Source organism: Vipera berus (genome assembly GCF_964194415.1).
Source record: "Vipera berus genome assembly, chromosome: 7".
Taxonomy (NCBI): Eukaryota; Metazoa; Chordata; class Lepidosauria; order Squamata; family Viperidae; genus Vipera; species Vipera berus.
Window position 1 is genome coordinate 17,525,067 of NC_138209.1, and position 14,578 is coordinate 17,539,644.

The window sequence follows — 14,578 nt, forward strand, 5'->3', positions numbered from 1 at the left end:
GAGGATAGACCAGGGGTAGGCAACCTCTGCTCTTTTATGACTCATGGACTTCAACATAAGTACATAAGTACATACAGTCACTCATGCGCTCGTGACCTCCCGTTTAGACTACTGCAACGCTCTCTACATGGGGCTGCCCTTGAGGACCACTCGGAGGCTTCAGCTGGTGCAGAATGCAGCCGCGCGAGTTGTGATGGGGGTTTCCCGATACTCCCATGTAACACCTCTACTCTGCGAGCTGCATTGGCTTCCGGTTGCCCTCCGGGTAAGATTCAAGGTGCTGGTAATGACCTATAAAGCCCTAAATGGCTTGGGTCCGGGATATCTGAGGGAACACCTGCTGCCAGCATCAAGTTCCCTTCGTCCAGTGCGCTCCCACAGGGAGGGTCTTCTCAGGGTGCCGCCGGTAAAAGATTGCCGGCGGGTAACACCCAGGGGGAGGGCCTTCTCAGTGGGTGCGCCTGCCCTCTGGAACCAGCTGCCCGTGGAGCTGAGGACTGCCCCCAACCTCCGTTCATTCTGCCGGGACCTGAAGACCTGGCTCTTCGAGCTCTCTGGCCCAGGCTGAGAATTTTAATTCTAATTTTAATTGGGGTTTTTTACTTTTTCAGGGACTGTTATAATCTTTTTAATTGTTTTTAATTTTTGTATTTCTTGTTTTAATTACCCTGTTAACCGCCCTGAGTCCTTCGGGAAAGGGCGGTATACAAATCCAATTAAATAAATAAATAAATAAATAATGATAATAATGAGAACGGTACAAATTTACAGAGAGACACAATGTCATGAAGGCCTTAAAATGCTGAAACAATGGAAAAATGGTAATAAACAATGGTAGAAACATAGTCTTTTGCTTGCTGTCATGATCAGCCACTATTAGTAGCATCACCTGTAGTTACTCTTATATATACCTACAGGTATAAAAGGCTAGAAAGGAGACGGCGACCTCCCCATTACAGCATTGGACTTGAACAAGATGAGACTTATATTCCACCAGGAGAATCCTTGAAAGACCTCATTGAGCAGTCACAGAGCTCAGGAAGTGGTTCAGGGCTCCCTCTATTGGTAAGAAAAGAGTACTGATGTCATAATTATAATGGCCAATCTATATAAGAATCCTCATCATTTGCACAATTTGTTTGCATTGTATCTCAACTAAAGAAAATAACAGAATTACCGGTATGTCTTTCATGAAAAATATAGGACATAATCTGTAGGCTACAGGCCAAGAGCTAAGAAGATCTCAGTTATATAGGTTCTTAGTTCTTGCATTTGTTTTATTATTTTGATCATATTTTGTCCATTTTTAAAACTACAGAAACTTTATTTCATTTCATTTTTGTATTTTTAAACTTCATTTTCATTTCAAAACAAGCTGAAAGAATTTGAATCTTATAAGTGATCTTTGTCCTCATTTCCCAGCTTAATGTTCACAACTGAATGAATATTCAGGGTAAACTTGATGTAAAAATACTAGATAGGTATCTTTATGCAGACAACTTTAGACTAGGAGTTCTGGGGGGTTGAAGTCCAGACATCTTAAAGTTGCTAAAGTTGAGAAACATTTGGTTAAGGGATTGACTTAAGACCATGGAAATCCAATCGCATATCTCTACTTAATCATAGAAGCTCACTAGATATCTGAGCATCATTTGTAAGTGAACACAACTGAAAGTATATTTTGTCCTGATTTTGACCTGTTCAAGGTATCTTTCAGCCACAATGACAAAAGAATGCTGGACTAGATAAGGCAGACCGGCAAGATTGATCAAAGACCAAATACTATTAGCTCAAGAGAAAATACCACTTTTTGCAAACGATTCCAAACTTTGAGAAATTACAGAAATTGTGTTTAGTAGGAAATAGGTATAACTCCCCAACATCATATGTTTCTGACAGGTACAGAGGACTATAGCAAAACAGATTCAGATGGTGAAGCAGATTGGCAAAGGTCGCTATGGGGAGGTTTGGATGGGAAAGTGGCGCGGAGAAAAAGTGGCCGTCAAAGTTTTCTTCACCACCGAAGAAGCCAGCTGGTTTCGAGAGACAGAAATCTATCAGACTGTTCTGATGAGGCATGAAAATATTTTGGGTGAGTGGCACAACTACAAGTAATCTCTGCATGGTGCAATCTTGTCTCCCCTGAGAGGTGAGGTTGGCCTCATCCCTTCTGATCTTTTGAAGGTCTCTGTTGTTAACATCTCTTCGTCTGCTTTTTACTTGAGCAAAGTTTTTTTTTATAGTTTTGATATTTTAATTGTTAATAATTATATTTTTTAGTAATTTAATAATAGAGCTAGGTTCTTCAGACAAGTACATTGTTGGTGTGGTCCATCCTGTTGCTACTTTGTTTAATGAAGTAGCTGCTACTGCTTTGAAGCTGGTCTTCCACTAGTTTGACTGAATCGTTGGCCATTTCTCAGCTCTTCTATGGTGGTTTGCTGAAAAGTCCATTAACTATCCTACGTTTATGGCCTAGGGCAAACCTATGGGCACACGTGCCATTGCCCCAGCCCTGCCTCCCCCCACGGCCCCCTCCTCAGCAGCTCCCCTGGAGGAGAGTCGCCCCGGGCATGGCCCTCATGGAGCAGCACAGCCAAGGACAAGGCAACTGAGCAGCAGGGACAAGACTCCGCCCTCGCGCCCCATCGCATGCAGATGATGCTGCAGGGTGTGAGTGGAGGGCATGGCAGCCATAGCACTCCAGGGCTGCCTGGGTGGTCTGCTGTGGTGGGCCATGGAGGCGGTAGTTGGCCCTGTGGGTGGGCGGGGGCACGGGGTGGGATGGCTTTGGGGCACTCCGTGTCTACAAGGTTCGTTATCACTGGCCTAGAGCATCACTTCCAGTGGGAAACTGGATCACTACATCTACATTGAAAGTTTTTTGTGGAATATTTTAAATATGTTTCAGTTATTTGTTACCACTCTCCTGAGGTGAACATGTTGGCTGTTATCTCTTCAAAAAGAGCTAAAAATTGAACAGATGCTTTGCAACTGAGAGAGTTAGAACTGTGTTGTTTATTTTCTTTGCTTTAACCTAACCCCATAACCATGTCATCTTATTATTTTATAAAAATCCACATGACAAACTGCTGCAGTACTGCAGCAGAGAAAGTACACACTAGGTGTTCTTATATGGGTTTTGAAGATTAGGCACTAGACCAGGTTCTTTAATTTGTTTTACAAAAACAGACAGACTGGTCACTGCTGGGAACCATATGCATGAAATAATTGGCATGTATTCGATGCAAGTAATTTTCATATTGCAGGTTAATTTTTCCATACACTTTCAAGTCACAAATGAGATAACTGGAAAGGTACCAGTGAATTCAAAATCATCTCTTATGTTTTAGCCACAACACTACATTCTATACTCAGCTGAGAGACAACAAAGGGAAATAATAAATTTATCAAATCATTTTTTAAAATTAGATTTTCTTCTTTTAATCTATATTTATCTGTTCTGGACCAAATATTAGATTTGTATAATAAACCTAAAACCCCCGGGGTGTACATTTTGTACATGTAAGATTTTGTACTTAGAAAGAAATGTACAGCATAGAACAATCTGGAGAAAGCAGGATGACTTGGTGAAAATGTTATATTCCAGCATCTTAGCCTTAAAATACTCTTAATTCAGCAAGCTGGCAGTTCAAGCCGTTCTCATCTGTGACAGTAAACCAGTCTTACTTTTGCTGACTTCCTTTAGCATAGAGACCAGAAATGGATTCCAGGTCTTAGTACCTTGGGAACTGTGGAAAATGCAGTTACATTCCTCTAACTCCTAATTTAATCCCAGCATCAGGAGATTTTTATTTAAATTGAACTTTGAAGAAAAAAACCCATACCAGAAGCACCAATACCACTAGTAAACATGTTGCCTGGCTGAGGAATTCTGGGAGTTGAAGTCCACAAGTCATAAAAGGGCCAGGTTTGAAGACCCCTGCCTTAAGGTTAAATACCTGGGACCAAAACAGAAGACTCCAGTTTTGTATTAAAATACACAGAGAAGAAAAATGAGAGCTTGTTTCCATCACCCACATCTTCTGTGACAGTCATTTCATTTCAAGAGAGAGAAAAGAGAAACACTACATAATATAAAGCTTAACGTAAGAGACAGGCAGTCTATGGAGCGTATGGGGACTGCAATGGGCAGAACGACAAAAGGAGATACAATGCACTTTGTTAAAATCTTGGAAAGGATAGAAATAACGCCATGAATGGAGCAATGGGAAGAATGACAGCACTCACAAGTAATTAGTTTCCAGCTTGGAAAGAACTGTCTCTTTCGTCCTGACAGTCCAAATTGGGAGGAAGGGGTAGAAGAGAGAAAACAGAAAAAAGAAAGCGAAAAGGGGGACATAAAAATAATTATTCACTTTTGTTTTCCAGCCTGATTGTAGCTTGAGGTAGGTTACCCTTTCCATGGGGTTGAGCATTGCTTTCAAGCAGAAAGTTAAAATAGAAAGAAAAAATAATATATTTGCTGGCGCAATGGTTAGAATGCAGTACTGCAGGCTACTCCTGCTGACTGCCGGCTACCAGCAGTTCGGCAGTTTGAATCTCACCAGCAAAAAAAGGTTGACTCAGCCTTCCATCTTTCCAAAGTCAGTAAAATGAGGACCCAGATTGTTGGGGCCAATATGCTGACTCTGTAAACTGCTTAGAAAGGGCTGTAAAGCCCTGTGAAGCGGTATATAAGTCTAAGTGCTAGTTCTATGGCTGTTATCTTTATTTCAAATTTTACCATTTTCTTTTCAAGGAAAAATGAGTATTTGAGGCTTTTTTTAATCATTGCAGCCAGAATATAAGCTTGCAACTGAACCTGTTTATAGCTGGGCTTCTATTTTTTCTTTTTTTTCATATAATCTAGCATTCCTGTGAGATTTCAAAGATTTATAGTACGGGACTATGTTCTGCGTTTGTCACAAAAAATTGAAATCCTTGCATAAAAAGCAAAGAAGATACTGATAGTTCCAGATCTTCCTCTACAGAAGCTTTCATTAGTTCAGAAGCAAATGCTATTTAGTAAAGATCACATAGCAAATAAATAAAAGAGTTAGTTTTCCTGATGTGACTGAGCAGAATTAAAATTATTGTAAATTATATGAATAAGAATCCTGGAATAAAAACTATTTTTAAAATAGACTGTCTAATGGCTAAAAGACTATGAAGTATGTGATATTGTCATATTGAGATGAGACTGAGCGGTGGCTCAGTGAGTTAGGATGCTGAGCTTGTTGATCAGAAGGTCGGCAGTTTGGCGGATCGAATCCTGAGTGCCGTGTAACAGAGTGAGCACCTGTTACTCGTCCCAGCTTCTGCCAACCCAGCAGTTCGAAAGCACGTAAAAATGCAAGTAGAAAAATAGGGACCACTACGGTGGGAAGGTAACAGCGTTCCGTGCGCCTCTGGCGTCTAGTCATGCCGGCCACATGACCACGGAGACGTCCTCAGACAAGCGCTGGCTCTTCGGCTTTGAAATGGAGATGAGCACCGGCCCCTAGAGTTGGAAACGACTAGCACGCATGTGCGGGGGAACCTTTACCTTTACCTAATATTTTTTCAGATATATTGGACACCAAAGATGACGTTTACAATGTGTTGGCTGCTAATCTTACTCTAATACAAACCTGTCCTACAATCTCTTTATAACCTTAAGTATTGATAACAGCGTTGGAAGATGAATAGTTTAATATATTAATGTACTTTTGAATTAAATACAAAGAATTCAGAATCTATCACATTCTAATGAACTGTACTGAGCATAGGGTGCTGCATTGCAATGCTAAGGATTTATTGTATTTATTTAATTTTATGCCATTTAAATGTTTATGTGCTAGCTAGGGAATCTGGGTTTTCTGTTTCTTAAAATTACTAATTATATTAGAAAAAGTCTTAAGGGGGCACAATGAACCAGCAGTTAAAGAAGTTGAGTTTGTCAGCAGGAAAGCTGGGTTTGAGATCCGAGCGCTACGTGATGGGGTGAGCTTCCATTACTTGCCCCAGCTCCTGCCTACCTAGCAATTTGAAAACATACAAAAGCGAGTAGATAAATAGGTACCATTTCAGTGGGAAGGTAACAGTGTTTCATGCTCCTTTGGCATGTTGTCATGCTGGCCACATGATTACGGAAGTGTCTCAGACAATGATGGATCCCTCAGCTAATAAACGGAGATGAGCACTGCTCCCTAGAGTTGTACATGATTGGATAGGGGCAACCTTTTACCTTTACCTTTTAGAAAAGTCTTGTTTTAATTTTCTCTTCCAGGATTCATTGCTGCAGATATTAAAGGAACCGGATCTTGGACACAGCTTTATCTTATCACTGATTATCATGAAAATGGATCTCTGTATGATTATCTAAAATCTACTACCTTGGATACAAAAGCAATGCTGAAATTGGCATATTCCTCTATCAGTGGACTGTGCCACTTGCATACTGAGATCTTCAGCACCCAAGGCAAACCAGCAATTGCTCATCGGGACCTCAAAAGTAAAAACATTCTGGTGAAGAAAAATGGAACTTGCTGTGTAGCAGATCTTGGTCTGGCAGTTAAATTCATTAGGTGGGTAAAATACTGCATGCCTTAATGAAGCTAAGTCTATTAAACATTTTTTAAAGAGAAAAAAAGGGAAAAGTTATATAGTTCCTTGAAATGTTGTTCATCTTTTCTAGCAACCAGTCTTTTGTGGTAGGAGTGAACAATTTTGAGAAGTACCATTTCAGAAGGTCGCTTGAAGCTCTCCTATGATGATACTACCCACTAGAACATGGGTGTCAAACTGCCAGCCTGCAGGCCGGATGCGTCATCCGGAAGCCACGCCCACCCCATTGCCGGCAATGGCAAAATAGTCCCGATATGTCTCGCAATGTCATGTGACGTTGCGAGTTTGACATGTCTGCACTAGAAGGAGTAGAGTGGCAGAGTGTGTGCATTTTGTGGTGTCCCAAGAATAAACCAGTTTCAACTAATATATTTTCAAATGAACACTGTCTCTTCAGTAGTTTGAATTATACTGCCACAGCACAGGTGCATGTGAGGTAAGGCCACACTTGGAATACTGCATCCAGTTTTGGTCGCCATGTTACAAAAAAGATGTCGAGACTTCGGAAAAAGTGCAAAGAAGAGCAACTAAGATGATTAAAGGCCTGGAGACTAAAACTTATGAAGAACAGTTGCAGGAATTGGGTATGTCTAGTCTAGTGAAAAGAAGGACTAGGGGTGACATGATACCAGTATTACAGTATTTGAGGGGCTGCCACAAAGACAAGGGGAGTCAACTTATTTTCTGAAGCACCAGAAGGCAGGACGAGAAACAATGAATGGAAACTAATCAAGGAGAGAAGCAACCTGGAATCAAGGAGAAACTTTCTAACAGTGGGAATAATAGCCAGTGGAACAGCTTGCCTTCAAAAGTTGTAAGTGCTTCATCATTGGAAGTTTTTAAGAAGAACCATTTGTCTGATATGGTATTGCGTCTCTTCCATCTCAATTCTGATTCTGATGCAGACACATTAATATAGATGGTTATTAGCTATGTACCTTATATCCACAGTATATCTTCTTTAAGATTATGAAGAGTAACTCTTTAGTTTTTTTGTTAGCCTCCATGAAAGCCTTAGCACCTGAGGCACCTTACGATACTTGTAAGAGTATCAGAAGTCCATTTTTTTGCCCGCAAACTCTCAGAAAAATCTCCAGCAACTGCAGAATTCTGAATTTTGTAATTGAACGGTTAATGTAATATTTGGTGAGGATAGTGTTTAAAAATGAGCATTTGGTTAACACTGACAAGCTTTCTCTTTAGGAATAATTTCCATTGAGATTATCTGTTAATTCTGGCTTGCATGGATACAGTTTTAATTTGAAAAGGAGTGGGTGTTTCTCTCTTAATAGCAGTTTTGGTTTTTGAAGAGAAACTGCTTGCATACTTAATGTTTGTGTCTTTAAACAACACCCCCCCCCTGTTTTACAGTGATACAAATGAAGTGGACATCCCACCAAACACCAGAGTGGGAACCAAACGTTACATGCCCCCAGAAGTGCTGGATGAAAGCTTGAATCGCAATCACTTTCAGTCATATATTATGGCTGATATGTACAGCTTTGGACTTATCCTTTGGGAAATAGCAAGGAGATGTGTTTCCGGAGGTAAATATTTTAGGCATGGCTACATGCCTTTAACATAGTACATTATCAGCTTTCAGTATCTACAGCGCAAAGTTCACGTTGGAAAGTATTACATGTAGTCCTCGACTTAACGACCACCACTGGGTCGAGGCAAGGCAGTTGTTAAACAAGTCACCCCTGACTTTTACCACCTTATTTTCCATAGTTGTTAAGTGAGTTACTGCAGTGGTTAAGTTAACCATGTGGTTGTTAAGCAAGTCTGACTTCTTCCAACGACTTACTTGTTGGAAGCTGGCTGGGAAGATCACGGATGGCATTCACATGATCCCTGGATGCTGCAACCATCATAAATACATGCCAGCTGCCAAAAGCCCAAATTTTGATCATCTGATTGCAAGGACTATAACAGCGGTGGCGAACCTATGGCAGGCGTACCAGAGGCGGCACTCCGAGCCTCTCTGTGGGCTTGTGTGCCATTGCCCCAGCTCCGCCTTCTCCCACAGCCCCCGCCTCCCCCCACAGCCCGTTCCTCAACAGTAGCCCCTCTGGAGGAGAGTTGCCCCAGGGTGCGTCCTGCATGGAGCAGCGTAGCCAAGGACATGGCAGTTGGGCAGCAGGGACAAGACTCCACCCTTGTGCCCCGTCACGCGCAGATGCTGCTGCTGCAGGGCATGGGTGGAGGGCGTGGCCAGCATTGGTGCTGCAGGACTGCCTGGGTAATCTGCAGCGGGCCATGGAGGCAGCAGGTGGCCCTGTGGGTGGGGATGGGGTGGGGCAGGTTTTGGGCACTTGGTCTCTAATAGGTTCACCATCACTGGACTATAAGTACAAGGACCAGTTGTAAGTCTTTTTTTTTCCAGTTCCCTTGTAACCTCGAACGGTTGCCAAACAAATGGGTTTTGTAAGCCAAGGACTACCTGTAGTTAGATTTTTAAGGTGCCATAAAGTTTATTGTTGCTGCAACCGGTTAACACAAATTATTCTCCAGAAAACATTTGGGTTTGTTTTTTTTAACAAGAAAGAAAAAGAATTATAATAGCTTTTCAAAAATAATTGGTGGCACTAAACTAAGTCCCTTTCTACTCTTGGGACTTATTATTCCTTTTCTGGAAGGTCTTACTTAGCCCATAAAGATTTATTCTCTATTTTAATAGACTCTTTTTAAAGATGCTATATTTCATAATTGTAGTGGGGATTTGGAGTTCATTTATGGGAACTCTTGTGGTTATAAAAATTACTGCTAAAGTAAGAGCACAGCTGTTGTTTGAGCAATAATACGAGGTTGATTTTACTTAGGTACCATGATTAACAAGGAGATTAGATTTAAGAGCAGAAATATAGGCACTACAGGTGTTATTTGGCTTTAGAAGGCCTGCACGTGTGTAGGAGGGAACACGTATCCTGACAGAAAAATAATTCTGGATTCAGGAAGATTTGGAATGCTAACCCTAATTTTTTTTTACTTTATTCTGTTCTTTTTCTTATGATTGTTTAATGTTTAAATGTTTGTAAACTGAAATCGGCATATTGTAGTATCCTTTTTAAAGGGGCATAGTATGTTGATCTATTCTAATAATCTGAAGTCACCTAAAAAAGGAAGTTGGGCGTTTTGGTAGCACTTTCAACTACTAAAAATCAGAGGACAGATTAATCCTGGAAAAGTCCAGCTGCTAATTTTATTTCTAAAGGTTTGGCCATGAAACTTACAAACAGATTACTGGAAAAGTGCCTTCAGCTTTAGCAATAGCACTTAGTTTTATACACTGCCTCACAGTGCTTTACAGCACTCTCTGGGCAGTTTACAAATGTCAGCATATTGTCCCTAACAATCTGGTTCCTCATTTTACTGACCTTGGAAGGATGGAAGGCTGAGACCCATCAGGATTGAACTCCAGGCTATGGGTGGACTTTGCCTGCAATACTGCATTCTAACCACTGCGCCCCAAAGGCTCATCATCTTTGATGATGGATAATTAGGGAGGGGTGAAGGCAGCCCCTGCCCAATAGTTCCCAGAGTATTTGTTTCATGTAGGTATAGTCTGCTTCAGTTAGGCAAGATTTTGTCTATAGGTGTGAATTGATAAATCTGCTTCAAAGAATCACTACGTGTCTTTCTTGATTTCCGGAGCAACTTTCTACAATAAATTCTCTCACTCTATTGATCAGAATAAAATATAGGTTGATTTTTTTCCCCTGCTGCTATCCATATCTATGTTGAGTTTAGTTAAATGTGTAAGTTTACAGGAATGTTCAATTGGACATAATTTATATATTTGCCAAATGGTTTCCCTGCTAGGTATTTTTGAGGAATATCAGCTTCCTTATCATGACCTTGTTTCCAGTGACCCTTCATATGAAGACATGAGGGAAATAGTATGCATCAAGAGATTACGGCCTTCATTTCCCAATAGATGGAGTAGTGATGAGGTAAGGAGACCATTTTTAAAAAAAACTGAAAATTTTTGTGTATTTTTTTAAAAAAATTGAATCACGTGCTTAAAATGAAGAAAAGGAATAAGGGAAGTATTTTCTGTTCAGTCAATCTGTTACAGGTACTGCTCGACTTACGGCCACAATTGAACGCTAAAGTTATGTTGCTGAGACATTTGTTAAGTGAATTCTGCCCCATTTTGCAACATTTCTTGCCACAGTTGTTAAGTGAATCAGTGTTCAGTTAGCAGTGTTAAGTTAGGAACACAGTTGTTACATGAATCTGGCTTCCCCATTGAGGGAAGGTTGCAAAAGAGGAATCACATAAGCCTGAGATATTGGAACCGTCATAAATATGAGTCAGTTGCCAAGCGTCTGGATCTGGATCACATGACCATGGCGATGCTGCAAGGGTCGTAAGGGTGAAAAAAGGTCACCAGTCGCTTTTTTCAATGCTGTTGTAATTTTGAATGGTCACTAAATGAACTGTTGTAAGTCAAGGACTACCTGTACTGAATGCTTTTGAAAATTATTTAATAAAATGTAGGCACAAAAAATAGATTCTAATCCTAATCATAATGGAAAACCAGAGGTGTGGCTTAGAGTTAGAAATTTAAAAAAAGACATCCCGGAAAAAGGAAGTAGAAAAGGCCCTTCTAAAGCATTGATGGATTGTTGTTGCGTAGGAGTCAGGTTGAACTTAAGAGTACTGTTACTTTAATCAGTAAACGTATTTGTAACTTTTATACTCCCGTGGTTTGACATATTTGCTTGAAATATTGTAATAGTTTGTTCTCATGAACAAAACAACCATCCAACCCACTTCTAGGCATGGCTAGCTTTTAGTACATTGTTGACCGGATGGGTCTAATTCTTCAACTTGGGTTTGTGAGGAAATCTTAACCCTATGAATTCTTAACTAGAATGGCCAAAATTTATGTGATAAGGAATTGGATTGATAAGTAGGAAGACGAGAACCTGGGCTGGATAACTACTGGATCATATGATAATAAGGATCTCCTACTTTTCAAAAAAAGGGGCGCGGTGGCTCAGTAGGTTAGGACGCTGAGCTTGTTGATCAGATGGTCGGCAGTTTGGTGGGTCGAATCCCAAGTGCCGCATAACAGAGTGAGCACCTGTTACTCGTCCCAGCTTCTGCCAACCTAGCAGTTCGAAAGCACGTAAAAATGCAAGTAGAAAAATAGGGACCACTACGGTGGGAAGGTAACAGCGTTCTGTGTGCCTTTGGCGTCTAGTCATGCCGGCCACATGACCACAGAGACGTCCTCGGACAAGTGCTGTCTCTTCGGCTTTGAAATGGAGATGAGCACCGGCCCCTAGAGTCGGAAACGACTAGCACGCATGTGCGGGGGAACCTTTACTTTTACCTTTACTTTTCAAAGAGGGAATCTAGGGAATTGGGTTTTTTTATGTGCCCTTTATATTCTCCCAGATACAGTCCAAGCTAAATTCTTTGTAGAATATGGATACATACATACATTATTTTACAAGCTGACTAAATAGCATAGTAGCTTTGCAAAAGATAGTCTGGGAATGCAGTGAGTTTTCTGCTCCTTATTTCCACTTTCGTAAATTAATATGGGAAATTGCTTTTCTGAAGCTGATATACTGATATTTTCCTTTAGGGGAGGAGGTGGAAAGTAGTCTCTACACTTTCCACTGAGAATTTATAATGAAGCAAAATTGTGTTTTGGAATCAGTAGACCAGTAATTGATGTATTGCAGACAAATCTGCCGACAGTTATGGTGATGCTATGCAGAGGTCATTAATCTTGTTAAGTGGTACAGTGTAATGCTATTATTGTAGGAGACAGCTGTGATTTGGGAATAGCAGTCTTCGCTTAAGTATTCTGCAATTAGATTTAAAAAGACTTAAAAATGGCAAGAGTTGTAAACAATCTTGAGTGAGTGATGGTGGAAGCATAGGCAAAGTGGGTTTTTTTAAAAAAGTGGAAAAAATGTAATAAATTGCAAAAATTCCACAGAGATGTTTATTTACTACATTTTCTGATTTCTTTGTAATCTTCAGCAATTTAACCTAGAAATTCGGGTTTAAAACAGCATGAAACTGAGTAGTTACCTTCTATAAGTTGCAGGTTTCTTATTATAAGTTCAAACCAGCCCCTGAAATGTCTTCCTATCCCCAACATTTTAAGAGAGATGATGCCATTGAATACATGTTAGAAGAGAACACGGTATTTGTCCTAAATACGGTTATCTTAGAAAGTTTTGGTGTAATCTTCACAGATTTTGATGTAAAACCATCAAATGCTTTGAGAACAAATGTAGTCTCATTTTGAAGGAGAATGGGAATCTGTCAGAGGCCAAGTCTAAACAGAATTATACACAAAGATTTAGTAATAGCTACATAATCAGATCAAAGAGCAAATAATGCAACTGTTTTCATGTAAATTTCCTTGCTCACAGGAGTTCTTTTATTTAGAATAGATTTTTCAGTCATATTAAAGTGTTCTGTCTATAACTCCAAATATGTAATATTGGCCATTGAAATATTCTTGATATGAGAGAGATTAATATATATATATATATACCTTTTTTTCCATAGTGCCTACGACAAATGAGAAAATTAATGACTGAATGCTGGGCTCACAACCCGGCTTCTCGGCTGACAGCCCTGCGAGTAAAGAAAACACTTGCCAAAATGTCAGAGTCACAGGACATTAAGCTTTGATTCAGCTAACAAAAGCTAAAGCTCAGAAAAAATGGACTTTCCTTCTGTGTCTCAAAGAGACAGGAAGAAGAATGACATGCCTTCAGTAATATGAACCTTGAATGCAGATTTTGGCGAAGCATTTGCACACTGGGGCAGAAACCTTTCCAGGGGAAAGAAACGTGGCTCAGTCGAGAATTTTTGGTTCCTGTATGACCAGACAAAGAAGACTTTTAGCCTCCTTGGAGATTGAAGCAAGCAAATGTATCGATAATTTGTTTCTAGACTATATATGCTGCTTTCTGTGAAAGCCTTTATTATTAATATTGTTATTAATATTTGGAAGTTTTTAATTTTCATGGGAATGAATCATTGCAGTTACAAAGTCCAAGGAAAGAATTATTTTCTAACGCTAAAAAAACAAAAAAGCAAAATTGCATCCAAAGTCCTATTACTTTCTACTGATAGAAAAAATTGTTGCACTCTTAAAATGATCCAAATCCAATTTTAACTTGTTATGTAGGATGCATGCTACACCTGGAAAAAAGGCTCGCCCATGAAATTGCAACCAAGCAGTGCCTTGAATACACAAGATATTGTCATGCAGTTACTGTGCATAACTTTTTAACGAAACTTGCAGGAACATGTCATCACAACAAATTTTTACTGGCCAATTCCAAGTTATGATACTTGTAGAAACATGGGCTTTGGTCATACCCACAGGGTGTATCCTCTACTCCTGGAAATATGAGAGTGATATCACAATATAGTTATTCACTTAATGGGACTTATGTAAGTTATTCTGACAGAGGCCTGTGCCCTTGGGGTCATTTTGACTACTTTTTGGCATTTTACACTCGTGTTTTGAAAGGAATGTCTTACAGAACATTTGTTAAAGGTTGAACTTGTGTATTCTCACTAGCATTTCAATGATAAATGAAACTGTTCCCAAAATTGCATTAAAAACCTTTTGCCTTAAGGTAATTGAGTTAAAATAAACTGTGTTGATAGAAATGTTCCTAGAGAAAAAACTTTTCTCTATGTTTCTTTTTATTTATTTTTAATATATATATATATAAATCGGACAGTGCTAATCCCTTACCAGAATCCCATAGTTTAGGTGAAAAAGGATAATATTATTTAAGATTTTGAGCCAAGATGCAAATGTCTGCATATTTCAGAATTCCTATGATGCTTTCTCTCAATTTTGCATTTATAAACAAATTTTGCTAGTTTCAGCATATTGCAGAAATAGTTTTAAACATGGATCTCAGCCTGTCTTAATCTTGTTTCAGAATGTGTAGTTTTCTACCTTTTGATG

At 39.7% G+C, this 14,578-nt stretch overlaps 1 protein-coding gene across 2 annotated transcripts in view; it reads left to right on the top strand.

Moving 5' to 3' along the window:
• BMPR1B (bone morphogenetic protein receptor type 1B) overlaps positions 1 to 14,198 on the top strand; it is a 216,414-nt gene extending 202,216 nt beyond the window's left edge. For both annotated transcript variants that reach the window (XM_081333254.1, XM_081333255.1), the window contains 6 exons: positions 918 to 1,065; positions 1,900 to 2,092; positions 6,272 to 6,569; positions 7,981 to 8,156; positions 10,432 to 10,562; positions 13,153 to 14,198. In XM_081333254.1, the coding sequence (XP_081189380.1) occupies positions 918 to 1,065; positions 1,900 to 2,092; positions 6,272 to 6,569; positions 7,981 to 8,156; positions 10,432 to 10,562; positions 13,153 to 13,278 (1,072 nt within the window). In that variant the 3' untranslated portion in view covers positions 13,279 to 14,198. The remainder of the gene's footprint in view (positions 1 to 917; positions 1,066 to 1,899; positions 2,093 to 6,271; positions 6,570 to 7,980; positions 8,157 to 10,431; positions 10,563 to 13,152) is intronic.
• The last annotated feature ends 380 nt before the right edge of the window (positions 14,199 to 14,578 follow it).